Raw genomic sequence first — 15638 nt, forward strand, 5'->3', positions numbered from 1 at the left:
TTAGTTAGCCAATCCTGTCTAGCCTGAAACCATAGAGCGCAGCCTGAATAGCCTGCTATAGAGAGCCGTCAGCTTCGGTTGAGTCGCTATAGCGATGAGGCCAGTGTAGATAGTCCTGCGTGCTGATTGGCTGACTGCTGCAGAACTGAGAGGCGGAGTTCCGGCTATACGGAAACAGTGCAGCGTGTGCTGAGCAGAGCAGTATGGCGGCTATGGATGATGAGCGCTTTGACGCGATGTTGCTGGCTATGGCTCAGCAGCATGATGGGGGCGTGCAGGAGGTGAGAGGCTTTATTCACCCTGACTATGACTGAGCTCATTCATTATATCAGTACATGCAGGGATGTAGCCATTCCTTACCGAATCTGGAGTGTATATCTCACCAGGGTAACTCCTCATAGGCAGTGTGTAGTGATGGTAGTAGTGTCTAGGGGTGTAGTTTACCAGGTACATACTTCCCTTTGCCCACATAGGGCTGTAGTAGTACAGCATGTCTGTCCCTCACACCACTACCCCACTGACTACAATCAGCAAAGACCTCTGTAATGTTCTACAAACGGTTATAGACCTCAGGGAAAGGCAGAGCATAGAATGGCAAGCTGATGGGAGATGCCAGCAGGATTGGATCAGGGCTATGTAACATGGCCTGGGGCCCTGAGTGCAGAAAAATGGAGCGGTAATGCTGCAATTTCCAAAACTATTGTGGCTTTGGAAATCACAGCATGTAAATTATAACTACAAAAATCCTGGTGGTTTCCCTATAGCTACAACTGAATCATAAAGTCTGCAGGAGAAATCTCTGCTTTGTGACAGAGCTGCAGGAAACACAGTGATGCGTTTCTGCTTCTTTTTTTTTCTGTGGACCGAAAAGTGGGACCACCTTAGTGGAAAAGGGTTTGATGGATTTAAAATCTTGGTGACAGATTCTATGCATATGTCATTATAGCAGTTGTCCATTTTGGGTCTTCGGGAAAGGTGAATAATAAAAATCATACTTGCCTGATCCCAGTGCTCCGGTGTCTACTGCCGCTGTGTGGTCTAGCTAGTGGTATGCCTTTGCTGGTGGAAGTCCTGCACCCCAAGTTATCACTGTGACCAACCAGCAGACATGGGAAAGGAATCTGTGACATCGACATACTTCACAGATGAGGCCTGGAGCTAATACCTTTGATCAGAGTTTACTCTGATTGTAGGTATTGCTTTCCTATATTGCCCCCTAAAGTGCATGAAGAACCCTGGAGGCAATACCCACCAGCTCTGTAACGTTTCCATTGCTGGACGACTCCTACGCAGGCTTATGATGGTTCCCTATCATAGGAATATAGCTATTGAGGCTGGTCTATGGATGGACTTAAAGGGGTTCTCCCATTTCAGGCCTGGTTCACATCTGCATTGGTAATCCGTTCGGGGGAGTCCGCAGGGAGACCCCCCCCTGAACGGACTACCGGACGCATTGGCAAGCGGTGTGCAGTGAAGGCACACGGACCTCATAGACTATATATAGCCTGCCGCCCGGAAGAAAGTGATGTCCCATGCCTAGTAGCAAAATACATCACAGTAGTTTTAGGAAACCAGAACAGGAAGATACCCATGTAAATAAATGCATAAGATGCAGGGAGCTCCCAGAGAAAACCAGAAATCACTCAAAACAATGGTACAGAGACAGGGAGGGGGGTATGGGTATATAATATGTGTGTGTATAAATATTATTATTATTTTACAAGTTTGCACAGACAGGCACGTTTTGCCTTTTGTACAAAAAAATAGATCTAGCGCTACAATCCGCCTTTAAAAAATAGTCTTTTTAGCCTCGATCCCTACACATTGAAATCTCAGGCACATGCAGTAACGCTCCCTTCTGAGCACTACTGCACATGTCCAAGCTCCATTTTCTTGTGCGCTTTCTTCCATTATCCATCGGCGAGCTGGCTTGTGCCCAAACTGAAGTTTACTCTCAGATGTCTGCTGTATCCAGGATATTTTACTTCATGTTGTATGTGGGTATAAACTGCAATTTGCGCACTCAGCAAGGTACTAGAGCGAAGGAGCGCTGTTTGATTTTTTTGAAAGCCATGCTCCTTTTGCAGAGCCCTGAAATGCCAGTAAAGGGGAATTCCCTGGCACATGACCCCATTTTGGAAACTACACCCCTAAAGCAATTTATCTAGGGGTACAGTCAGCGCCGCACCTCCCATGAGGCGACCTGAAGCGAGCGCTTCAGGCGGCGCTATGTCAGGACTCCAGGGAGGGCGGCATTTTTTATTACCTAAGCCAGTCCAGGACAAGCTGTCCTGGACTGGCTTAGCACCAAGCGGTGGTTTGGGGAGGCCACTGGAGCAGCGCTGCTCCAGCAGCCTCCGCTCAGGCAAAGAGAAGGTCATCTCCGTGCCTGCTCTCTGCGAACGGCGCTAAGCCCCACCCCCTTTGCGCCACCACGCCCCTTCGCTTGTCCACGCCCCATTGCCCCGCCTCCTCCTGGGGGGGGGGGGCGGCTTTCTGTAGTTCGCCTCAGGCGGCGAAAGGGGTAGGTTCACCCCTGGGTACAGTTAGCAATTTTAACCCCCAAGCGTTGCTATAATTTATTTTCCAGAAATGAGGCCATGTCCTTAAAGGGATTAACCACTTTCAGACCAATTTTGAGAAACAAATGTTATTGTTTGTATAATAAAAAGTTGTACAATTTTCAAATATGCATGTATCATTTTCCTTCCACTTCACAATTATCTGCTGTTTTGCATTGGTCTATCACTCAAAACCACAATAAAATACATTTAAGTTTGTGGTTGTAAGGTAACAAAGTGTGAAAAATTTCAAGGTGTATGAATACTTTTGCAAGTGACTGTATGTTCTATATCAATCTCTCATGGTTTTCTAGATCTCTACTTGCTGTTGTACTTTCTGTAGTAACAGAATGAATATTGGAAAATTGTAGATGTTCATTCTTCGCTATAACCTATCTTCTCTTTCTTTTGCAGTTGATAGGTACTTTCTTCAGTTTTTTGAGGAGAAAGACAGATTTCTTTGTAGGCGGGGAAAGTGGAGCAGCTGAAAAGGTATAAAGTGTCAGATAATGATCATGAGGAGCTTCTTTTTTTTTTATTTTTAAAAAAAAAAAAAAAAAAAAAAAGAGATACTCAGCATTGATAGATTCATTTCTTTGCAGCTAATAAATGAAGCTTTCAGTCACCACAACAAACTAGCCTGCGCGGCTAGGGAACAGAAGGAAGCTGAGCAGCGAGACCGTAATGCTGCAAAACAGGAGCAAAGAGCAAAACAGAAAACAATGGAGCCTGGGGAGCCACGAATCACAGAGCTAACTGACGAAGAGGCTGACAAACTTCAAAAAGAAATTGACCAGGTAGTTTGAATTGGGGTGGGGGAGTGTATGGAATAATATGGATTAACTTCAACCCTTACAAATATATTCCATACTGTTATGGTAGATGTTGACACTGAATATTTAACCATTGGTCTCCGCTGTTCTGCACAGAGAAGATCCCACACCATGGTGTACTATTACACCATGATAATGTCACCTGCTCAGAAGCTGAGTGGGTGACCTTGAGCAGTAAAATAAAAACCTGACTCCTGCCTGTAACGCCCGCGGCCAGAGCCCTAGCTAATTCCCTCCGATGGGGGTTGTGATGTTCTTTTGGCAGTCCAGGTTTGTTCTATGATCGCCTGAACACGTCAGGATCCTGAATGCACACACAAATAACTAGGCCTGCTAGCATAGCCTAGTTTGATGGCCATTAGTTGTATTGGTATGTAAAACTCTGAACTAGCAATCAGTTGATCGAGGTTTCATGTTCCGTTGTGTTGTTTGTTTGTTTTTGTTTTTTTTTAAATATATTTGGAATCCCAATAAAATGCCGCTTTCCCTTCTATAGCATAAAAACACAGTATAGGGACAACACGGTGGCTCAGTAGTTAGCACTGCAGCCTTGCAGCGCTGGAGTCCTGGGTTCAAATCCCACCAGGAACAACATCTGCAAGGAGTTTGTATGTTCTCTCCATGCTTGTGTGGATTTCCTCCCATTCTACAAAGACATACTGACAGGAAAAAAAAATGTACATTGTAATCCCTATATGGGGCTCACTATCTACATTTAAGCAAAAAAACCCAAAGTATAGAACACTACACACTTGGTATTGTCACGTTTGGAACAACCTGTACAATAAATCTAAACCATTTGTCAACCCGTATGTTGAACATTGTTTAAAAATAAATATATGTGAAAAAAATGCCAGAAGTAATGATTTTTTGCCATCTCTTCTCACAAAATATGGACTAATAAGTGCTGAAATGATCATATGTAGAGATGAGCGAGTACTATTCGAAATGCCTGTTTTGAATAGAATGCACCCATAGGAATGGATGGAAGCGGCCGGCACGCAGACTTTGCCGGCTGCTTAACCCCCTGCTTACCGGCTGCGTCCATTCATTCCTATGGGTGCATGCTATTCGAAACAGGAGTTTTGAATAGTACTCGCTCATCTCTAATCATATGTAGTCCAAAATAGTACCAAGAAAAAGCGCAGCTTAATCCCGCAAACAAGAAGACCTCAATCAGCTCAGTTAAATAGAAAATCAAAATTATGCTTCAGAAGATACAAAAAAAAGTTGTTGGTTTTTTTGGTTTATTCTGCAATATTAGTAGCCCATACAAATACAAAATCTATCAAACCTCAAAAATCATTAGGACAAAACTGGTTGCGGCAAGAAGGGAATGCATAAGCTATGTGAACCTATTTCTGAGTACACCACTTAGTGATAAGAGAACCCCAATTTATGTATTTTTCTTTGTGTTCTACATACAAATACCTAATCCTGTTAGGATTCCTCTGTCCGCTTGAGAAGTTGGACATCTTCACTTGCGGACAGGAAAGGACGGGCACTGAGTGCAAAAGAACGCACCCGATGTCCATTGAAATAAATGACAGGTGTCATGGACACAGCTAGTGTCCGCTCCTAATGTCCGTGACAGATTTTGAGTGGACACTACCTTTCGGACACCGACGGTAGTGTGAACGCTCCCTTAGCCTTATGTTGTGTACGTTGCTGGTTAATCTGCTTTAGTTGTTTCCTGTGTATACAAGGGGAGATCGCCCTTTCTGGCTCCAGCCAAGCAGTTTTTTTTACCCCTGGACAAAACAGATGTCAAAGGAGGGAGAGCTAATGACCCTGAGCTCAACCCAGACACTGCTTTCCTGCAGCCAGGAAAACATCCTCCTTTGTCAGGCTGGGGAAGGTAGGGAAAAAATGGATTGCAGCTCAATGGATACACTCAGAACTTTCCCCAGAGAGGGAGCTGATAACTAAACTAAAGATCGTCATTAGATTAGAATAGAAGTAGATCTTAAAACTGAAAGTTTGAAGCCATCTGGGGTCATGGTTTGAGTGTACCAGGATTACTTAGCCAAGCCCTTCTAGACATAAAGTTGAGCCTAACCTACATATTGCTAGCTAGTGCCCCATAATCATTTTCCCATTGCTTGTGAGTGCCCTGACAGTAGGACACCTGGTTGCCTTCATCCTTAAATACAGAAGTATGTATAGCCCTAGTATAAGTGTTCTTAGGTGCGTCTTATAGTCCGAAAAATCCAGTGATCCGACTGATCCGGGTACATGAAAGAATGAATGGGGCCATGTATCGTGAGATTTTGAGTGCAAACCTCCTTCCATCAGCAAGGGCATTGAAGATGAAATGTGGCTGGGTCTTTCAACATGACAATGATCCAAAGCACACCGCCAGGGCAACGAAGGAGTGGCTTTGTAAGAAGCATTTCAAGGTCCTGGAGTGGCCTAGCCAGTCTCCAGATCTCAACCCTATAGAAAACCTTTGGAGGGAGTTGAAAGTCTGTGTTGCCAAGTGACAGCCCCAAAACATCACTGCTCTAGAGGAGATCTGCATGGAGGAATGGGCCAACATACCAACAACAGTGTGTGCCAACCTTGTGAAGACTTACAGAAAACGCTTGACCTCTGTCATTGCCAACAAAGGATATATAACAAAGTATTGAGATGAAATTTTGTTACTGACCAAATACTTATTTTCCACCATAATTTGCAAATAAATTCTTACAAAATCAGACAATGTGATTTTCTGGATTTGTTTTCTCATTTTGTCTCTCATAGTTGAGGTCTACCTATGATGTAAATTACAGACGTCTCTCATCTTTTTAAGTGGTGGAACTTGCACTGTTGGTGACTGACTAAATACTTTTTTGCCCCACTGTATGGTTTTTATAAGACACACTAAAAAATTTGAATAAATGAAAAATGGCTTTGATGGGAAGGTGTTAAAAAGTTTCTACACATCATTAAAGAAACTTATGGTATACACTCAATAATCTCATAATATTATGTATGTTTTCTGCGGTTTGGTTTTTTATATTACACAATCTTTGTTTTTATTTGCAGACAAAAGCTAGAGAGAAAGAACTAGAGAAGATGCAACTTGAAAATCAAAAACCAAAGGTAACCTAGAATACTCCATTTTTGGTGATCAATTTTTATTAAAGGGTAGTGAAGATGTTATCATTTTTCTGATCAAAAGGTCTGATATGGCTGATGTAGTATAATGTTTGTGCTGGATCAATCACTATAAGGCGTTAACTCAGAAAGCCATACATGTGTGGCACTGATGCTATGTACAGTTTGAAGATGGCTCAGGCTTAAAGCGTTCCTCCAGTTAAAGCAACTTTTCATAAATGAATGGTTCCTTTGAATATAAGACACTTTGTAATATATCTTATTGAAGAGGACCTTTTATGTCCTGTCTGCTGAATTCAGCGTACTGTTGGCTTTCCCGTTATGTCCCCTGGAGCAAGAGATGTCGGTGCAGTTACTGATAGCTCTTCACTGTCAGAGGGGCGTTTCTGACAATCTAGCTGGGCTGTGAGGAACGCCCCTCCTTACAGTACTGTCAGAGGGGGTGTTCCTTACCATCAAGTCATGACTCTAGGCTGTCAGGAAGGCCCTCCCCCTTCTCTCCTGTTAGTTCTCGTCCATAGACTACTAGTCCTCACACCTTAGTGTCATGGCTGGGCGGTAAGGAACGCCCCCTGTGACTGTACAGAGCTATGGACAGTACTGTCAGGAGGGGCGTTCCTTGCAGCCCAGGTAGACTGTCAGGAACACCCCTCTGTCATTGAAGAGCTATCGATAACTGCACCGATATCTTTTTCCCGAGGCACATAACGGGAAAGCTGACACTGCCGGCTTTCTAGCGTTATATAAAACTGCATATGCCCAAGGACATGAAAGGTCCTCTTTTAAGGCGCTCTGTGTCCTTCACCACTTTAAGCTGTTCTTTATCTTCAATCTTTTACGTTTTCTCTGTAAGGGACATTTCCATTGGACATCTACGCTGTGCTTTGGCCACATTTATTGTAATCGGACTGAGCAGTAGCATTTCCATAAAAAAAAATAAAACAGAAACCAATCATGATTTTGTGCACGTTTGTTATTTTGGTTCGGTTATTACAGTATTTTCAAGCTTTTGCTTACAGTTCAGACCAAAAATGTCCAAACTGGAACTGCTATTATACTCTGGAGTATCATGGGAGCCCAGTTGTCTGGCAGTGGTCTTCGTATTCCTGAATAGCGTCAGGGACTGTGGTGTCTTGACACAGAGCTGCAAGTGAGACTAGCCCTATATTGCCATGTGACCAATGTGACTAGTCCTATGTTGCCATGTGACCAATAGATGTGAGGTCACTGCCTAAGAAGAAAGCAACCTTGTTTTTTTTAATCCTGTACAACCTTTACTGGAATAGCAGTGTACAGAATAGCGTGTAAAGATGAATGGGAGTCTTTTCCATCTTTCCTTCCCTTTTTAAAGACTAATATGTAGAAAATAATTCTGCCTGAAAAGTGGAGAAAACTATTTCTCTAAGATATTTTACAAAATTTCATTTATTAACCTGCACTATTTGTTTATGAAAAGTTGTGTATAACTAGAGCAGTTGATGACTGTACGTGATAAGTGGGTGTATGAGAGGCTTGGACCCCCCACAGATCAGCTTTTTGAAGGTACCAAAGTGATTGGGTAAGTGGAAAAAAAAAGCAAATAAACCCATTGAAATGAATGGAAGCCTTTTTTGCAGGCAGACTTTGAGGTGTATTCCACCTGCAAAAAAAACTCTGTGTGAACATACCCTAATATATATTGGTCTTTAACCCCTTCCCGACATCCACCGTGATAATTTTCTTATACTTCCGTGTACGGGGATGCATAGTGCATCTTTTTTTGCAGGATCAGGTGTTCTTTTTTAGTTATATCATTTTGGGAATGTCTATTATTTTGTTCGCTTTTTATTAAAATTTTTATCAAAGGCAAAGCAGTGGAAAAACGGCGGTTTAGCACTTTTGATTTTGATTTTTCCCCACTACGGCTTTTACAGTTATATTTTTATAGATTTGTAGACTGGACATTTTCGGACACAGGGATACCGAATGCGTATGTGTATCACAGTATTTAGGTACTTCTTTATTTGTTCTACTGAAAGGGGGGGGGGTGATTTGAACTTTTATTTATTTTTTGCATTTAATAGATTATATAGGTTATTATACATTGGATTATAACCCCTAGATATATCATAGAAGCCAAGTGTGTGTGTGTATATAGATAGATAGATAGATAGATAGATAGATAGATAGATAGATAGATAGATAGATAGATAGATAGATCTTACTAAGAAAATGTATATTGTCTATTTTTATTACATAACACATTATATACTATATATCACATTACATAAATACCAGTTTGACACTAAATTCCCATTTGCGTTGAGCTATCCATTCTGGACTGTCAGTGGACCAGAACAACAGACTGCTACAATTGTGGTTACACAGAGGCTGATGTATGTTTTTGGCTATAATGGGGTCTGTTGTGTGTCCGTTATATTAAAACCGAAGCTGGCAGGAGAGAGAGCCCCTCCGTGCAGGACTTTTTAGTCTCCAATTGCAAATGTGAATTTAGCCAGTCTGGGCACATGCATATTATATGTGTGTATCAATAGATATAAAAATATACTATGCTACCATTCTCGGAGAGAGCAGGGCTGAGAGAATATAAGGAAGTGTATGTACATACACACAAACATGACAGTATGTTGTATGTGGGTTGCTGTGTGTATGTGTGTGTATATATATATATATATATATATATATATATATATATATGTATAATACTATACACACACACATTTATTATATATGTGTGTGTACAGACAACACACACTTCTTTATATTTTCTCAGCCCCCCTCTCCCTCCCAGCATGGCTGTATTACTAGTCTCATGCATAATATATTATGTAGTATATATAATGCATGTTTGTGCTTGGAGACAGAGATAGGACACCAGACAGAGAAGACTGCGTGACATTGGGGTTGGGAAGCCCGAGGTTGACATCAGGGAGATGAGTGTCGGCAGGTCTCACCTTTGCTCACACTGTAGTTCTATACAGAGGCAGGCAGTGGTTGCTGCTCTTTAAAAGCAATCAGAGTCTTGGAGGTACGCAGGTTGAGAGTGCAAGCAAGAGTGCGTTTGCTGTCACCAACTATGAATTCACCTTGGCAACGAGCCTGAACAGCAAAAGTACCAGTGTGTGTATATATAAAATGTATTTATTTTTTCTCCTTCAGACAGTACATCAGTATGGAAATTTTTTTTAACTTAACAGATACATTTTAAAATTCGCATGGCAGAATTGATGTTTCTCATTCAAAAAGTATGAACTGATCAAAAACTCATATGTACCCACAAAATACATTGTGTCATTAAGCTACATTGAAATATAATTTAAAAGTTATGAAAGCAGTAAATTGTTTCAAGTTTGAAGTAGTGGTCCACAAATTTCGGGAGATGAGGCTGGGGAAGGGGAAACATGAAGAAGGAAAGAGGAACCAAAAAAAAAAAAATCATACTCTGGTGACTGCCACCACTGACTGTCTAGTCCAGCACACGCCATAGAGTCGCTGCTAGAAGCCATGCACCACATAGGACCATTAAGGCTAATCAGTGGCCACAGGAAAGGAGCCGCCAATGTGCCTTGTCTGACTGACCTTTTACATACAATATACTGTATTTATATACAGGTTGGTGATGATGACGACAATGAGGAGGAGGAAGATGAAAAAGACAAAGGGAAGCTCAAGCCTAATTCAGGCAATGGAGCAGATCTTCCCACCTATCGCTGGACACAGACCCTCTCTGAAGTGGATGTATGTATTAGTGTTCTGTAAACTATTGTGTAGTGATGGCCTATCTTAGCAATAATTTGTCACTTTACAAATTAGGAACAACACATGTATCTATGGCGTGTATTTTTTTTTTTCTTAGTTGATTATACCATTTCCTGTATCCTTCCGTCTGAAAAGTAAGGATGTGGTAGTAGACATTCGGCGTCGAAAGCTTTCTATTGGACTCAAAGGTCAAGTGCCTGTGCTTGATGGCGAGCTTTACAATGAAATCAAGGTAGAAGAATGCTCGTGGTTAATAGAGGACGGCAAGGTGGTGACTGTGCATCTAGAAAAGGTGAGGCTTCTTGCATCTGAATGCGCTCCTCTTCAGTACTTTGGTGCCTTCCAGGTATAGTTTAAATCCACTAGTTAAAAGCAAGTCTCTTCTTTCCGCAATGTATGTTAAGATTAATAACATAGGTTTTTTTTATGCAGTTAGTACTTCAAAGACTTAAGCTCAAAAGAATTGGATCTGCATGCAGTATATACAATCATATAGATCTGTTTCTAAGATGTTTACATTATACAAGCAATTCAGAAAACGTATCAAAAGTTATCATCTACATAACAATCGCAATAGTTGGTTGTTAAATTTGCTACATATAGTAGAAATGAACATGTTTGCTAACAAGTAATTTACTAATACTTTTTTTTTTTATTACTGAGCCAGCCTCTGCCCTCGACTTCATCTGCATGTAGTTGGCGTCGATGATCTGCCTATACTCAGCAAATTGCTGCCGTCGATGGTTTGCCTGCTCCGGCAATTTGCCAGCTCTCAAGCTGTCTTGCTGCTGAACTTGTTCCGGCATCTCAGCAGCTCACTGGGATGCCATATAATGAGCATGTTTTGGCGTTGATGACCCCCCTGAGCTCCGCTTCAGGAGAAGTCTGTTGACTTCTGGCTACCTTCATAGCTCGTTCTTTTAGAATTTTGTGACAAATTAGATTTTCTTTTTCCCAGCAATTTGGATTAAAGGCGTTTTCCCATCCATTGTGTCAGTACACTGCCTGAAGCAGATCAGATAATATGCAAATGCTTGTACACAATGGACTGAGGGTTAGCTGTGTGTTTACATAGAGAGATAACAGACCTGGCTTTATCAGCCTGCTGCCAAGAGCAGTGTAATATAGTTTGTGAACATAAATTAATAACAGTTGTGAAGCCTTTATATTTACCGGCATAAAAATCCGTTCAGTCATTTTTGCGTGATCAAGTAACAAACATCCAAACTTTCACATTTATAATATTAGTAGGACTGCTTTGCTTACCAGTAAAATTAGCCTCTGTGTGTATGCCATGTTGGGTGGTATGAATATCAGAAGGGGACTTTGGCTTGGGAACCCCATCTGAACAACAGTATGGGAGCCAATGCAAAGAGAAGATCCTGCCTTGAGGGACTCAAACATGTCGCATTACCCTACTACAGGGGTGCTCACACTCTTTCAGCATGTGAGCTACTTTGTAACATGCCCAAGTTGAAAGATCTACTACCCACTTCTTGTGGGTGGGGCGGGGCCTGGGGGCGGGGCCGGGATGGGGTGTGTCTGTGGGCGGGACTGGCACGGAGCGTGAGAGCAGGAGACAGCGGCGTTCTGTGGCCGCCCAGGGATCCCTCCCTGTCTGCTTGTTCACAGCGCAGGCAGAGAGTTACCTCTGGACACTGGCAGGCTGGGGCTGCGGGACTGCACTGTGAACAAGCAGACAGCGGGGATCCCTGGCTGCATCCCGCGATCGACCCATACGTCCATTGCAATCGACCAATAGATCGCGATCGACGTATAGGGCACCCCTGCCCTACTATAAATCCGATTGATAGGGCTGTAATTTGTACTTTAGGCTCCATTGTTTTGAGTGATAGAAATGTTGTTACTGAATAGGAAATTCAGTATAACAAATTGTCTAGCCTTAACTTTGTTGGAGAAATCTTTTTGTTTGCTTGCTGACCACAAGTCTGTTTATAGATCAACACTATGGAATGGTGGAGTTGTGTTATCAAGACAGAGCCTGAAATTAATACCAAGAAAATTAATCCTGAAAACTCAAAGGTAAACAAAAAAAAAACCTATAAAAACGCTTATACTTGTGCACTCAATGATTTGTAATTTTACAGATTAACACCTACCAAATATATGTATTTTTTTAGCTGTCTGATTTGGATGGAGAAACTCGCAGCATGGTAGAAAAGATGATGTATGATCAGAGGCAGAAATCAATGGGTCTTCCCACTTCTGATGAGCAGAAAAAGCAGGACATCTTGAAAAAGTGAGTTACTGAAAGCAAATGGTTTCCACTTTTGTGATTATTCAAAGATGGTAAAAACAGTCAAACTTGAAATATGCCAGACCCTTTCAGCTATAGAATTACTAGGGTTTGTGGATGCAGAAAATTTTAATTTCAAATAATATATTGGAGAGAGTTGTACCGTTCAGGACCCTCCTCAATTACTGGCGTACAAAGTGCCGGTGTTAATAAATCGGCTCCTATGTATTTCCTGTTGTTGAATGTAAACATTGTGGGGCTGAGGAACTGGTGGGGCTCAAATTATTCTGTTCTATTAGCCATATGTTTATCTATTTTGGTCCTGTATGGTATCCTTAGTGAATGATGCCTGGTATTGTAGATTTCCCAGTAATTACACTTCTCCTCTAGCCACAGGATAGGGCAGGGGAGGACGTGAGCTAGATTTTCTTTGTATGGCAGAGATTAGGTGGGAGGAGGTAGGCAGCAGTATCACTGGCAATGGTTAACTCTACTGTGAATGGCCAGACCGGGAACAAGCAAGCAAGTTTAGTTATTTGAGGAGTGTGTCCTAAATCATCCCTGACCTGATGGCACTCTGTATTCTTGGTGGAGTTAACCTTTGCTAGGGTTCCCTCTGCCCGCTTCCTCCTGTCTCAGTCTTTGCTAGCATTACAGCCTGTTGCGCTATAACTTTCATTTACGGGTACACAGCTCAATTATTTATTGCATCTTTGATAGCACATGGTGTGAAAATGGTTACCTTTCCCTAGGTAGCAAATGTCTGACTGTTGGGTGGTAAGATATAATTGCAGGGACTGCCAGTGATCACAAAAACAGAGGTCCTGGAGATCCTCATGTGAATAGAGCAGAGGTATGTCTGCATCATTATGGGACTGATATGGATTAGCACTTTAAGTTTTATTAGTGGGCAAAGCAACAGTCAATAGCTTATCACCTCTACTGTAGATACATAGCTGATAAATGTTAAGCACCTTAAAAACCTCATTCATACATTGTACTATGTTGACTTTGACAACCAATACTTTGTGTGAACCAAGCCTTATACACAACAGTTTATGCTAGACATAAGGGCTGCCATGCATGTGTAAGCTCAACAACTTGGGTTAAAGGGGCTCTATCAGCAAAATCATGCTGATAGAGCCCCACATATGCGTGAATAGCCTTTAAAAAGGCTATTCAGGCTCCGTAAATGTTATATTAAACTACCCCCCAGTTTTAAAATAAAACCCTAAAAAGAATGTTATCTACTTGCGTATCGTGCACTGTGGGTGGGCATTCAGGGTGTGTCTTCTTCTTCATCCACGCCTCTTCTTCCTCCGATGTCCTCGGGTCCCGTCCTCCTCCTCCGGCGCTCGCGAACTGACACGGATATAAAAAAAAAAATGGCCTGGGCACATGCGCAGTAGTATGCGCCCAGGCCATTTTTTTTTTTTTATCAGTGTCAGTTCGCGAGCGCCGGAGGAGGATGGGACCCGAGGACATCGGAGGAAGAAGACGGCGCACCCTGAATGCCCGCCCAGCGTGCACGATCCGTAAGTAGATCACTTTTTTTTTTTTTTTTTAAACTGGGGGGTAGTTTAATATAACATTTACGGTGCCTGAATAGCCCTTTTAAAGGCTATTCACGCATATGTGGGGCTCTATCAGCATGATTTTGCTGATAGTCTTCCTTTATTTAAAGGGGCTCTATCTGGATAGTGACAAAAGCAAAGATAATGAAAACCGAGAGATTACAACACAATTGAATAAGCTTTATGTACAAAAAAAAAAGCATACAAATTCTTTTCAATATTATGTTTACCCATTTAATATATGGATTTCCACTGACTACTTACTAAATTGGTGTAGTGGGTTTTTCTATGCTTTTGAAAAAGATTTGATAGTGAATGGTGTGACAACCCCAAAAGGGACGTTGAGGTGAAGTTACAACGCAATCTTTGGGCTAGTTCACACAGGGTTAACACGCGCATTCTGGCACGTATACAAGTGTCAGAATGTGAGCGCTCAAAACAGATCAAATTCATTTCAATGTGCCGTTACGGGCGTATAACGTGCAAAATTTTGCGGCCGCAAAATTACGTGTGTTATACGCCCTTAACGACACATTGAAATGAATGGGATCTGTTTTGAGCGCTCACATTCTGACACGTGTATACGTGCTAGAATGCGCGTGTGTTAACTCTGTGTGAACTAGCCCTTTATTTGCTGTTTCTCTAACAAGAATATGTGACAAGTGAGACACTTTATACCAAAGCATACCAACTATAATTTTTTTTTTTTTTTCTCTCCCTTAAGGTTCATGGAACAGCACCCGGAAATGGATTTCTCCAAAGCCAAATTTAGCTAACCTTTAAATATTGCAGTACTTACTGAAGTCCAATCGCTTTGTCTGTCTGTATGCAAGCAAAGTTGCACTATTTCTTGCCAGCAGCAGCGATCCATATTCAATGCCTGTGTTCTATTTTTCCGTGGCACATTGAAGCAGCATTTCATTAGAAACACTGCATTAATGTGTTGCCTTTTACAGGCAAGTATAAGAAATACCAATTGTAACTACTGTTTGGGCACAGTGTTAAAGAAGGTGATACTGGCTTGTGCTTCTCCATGTAACATCACAGCTCCAAGGATGAAACATGGAGAGACATGGTGCTGTGCTTTAAATAAAGTGTATGCATTTTATTATTATTTACGCTTTCTTTCCTTGCATTATTTTTTTGTCTTTGCACACAGCAACAGCATATCCTAGATTGTAACTGTGAGGGATAGTCTACAATTGCTGAAGAATTGAAACTTAATATTTATTCACATTTCAGAAAATACTTTGTTCTAATGCGTCTTATAGTCCAAATTCTAGGAGGCTATTAACTGTGCATGGGAGGGAAAAGGTCCTGGCAGTACAGTAGAGCTACCAGCATGCATTGTACGTATGGTCTGTGTGTACAAATCTTTGTATGATCTAACTCAGGGGTAGGGAACCCTGGCTTTCCAGCTGTTGCAAAACTACAACTCCCAGCATGCATACTTACTATGCTGCTCTTGGGACTGCCATGGAAGTGAATGGAGCATGTTGGGAGTTGTACTTTCACAGCAGCTGGAGAGCCAAGGGATACAGGGATTTACAAT

The 15638-nt window shown here is 41.8% G+C and overlaps 1 protein-coding gene across 1 annotated transcript; it reads left to right on the forward strand.

Annotated features, from left to right (window-relative positions):
* The first annotated feature begins 93 nt into the window (after positions 1-93).
* On the forward strand, positions 94-15200 carry NUDC (nuclear distribution C, dynein complex regulator). The gene is made up of 9 exons (XM_075264441.1): positions 94-281; positions 2976-3053; positions 3164-3358; positions 6425-6481; positions 10109-10234; positions 10353-10547; positions 12215-12298; positions 12397-12515; positions 14811-15200. Exons 1-9 carry the CDS (start codon positions 204-206, stop codon positions 14860-14862), a joined length of 984 nt encoding a protein of 327 aa, XP_075120542.1. The 5' UTR covers positions 94-203; the 3' UTR covers positions 14863-15200.
* The last annotated feature ends 438 nt before the right edge of the window (positions 15201-15638 follow it).

The sequence above is a fragment of the Leptodactylus fuscus genome, chromosome 2 (genome assembly GCF_031893055.1).
Source record: "Leptodactylus fuscus isolate aLepFus1 chromosome 2, aLepFus1.hap2, whole genome shotgun sequence".
Classification (NCBI taxonomy): domain Eukaryota; kingdom Metazoa; phylum Chordata; class Amphibia; order Anura; family Leptodactylidae; genus Leptodactylus; species Leptodactylus fuscus.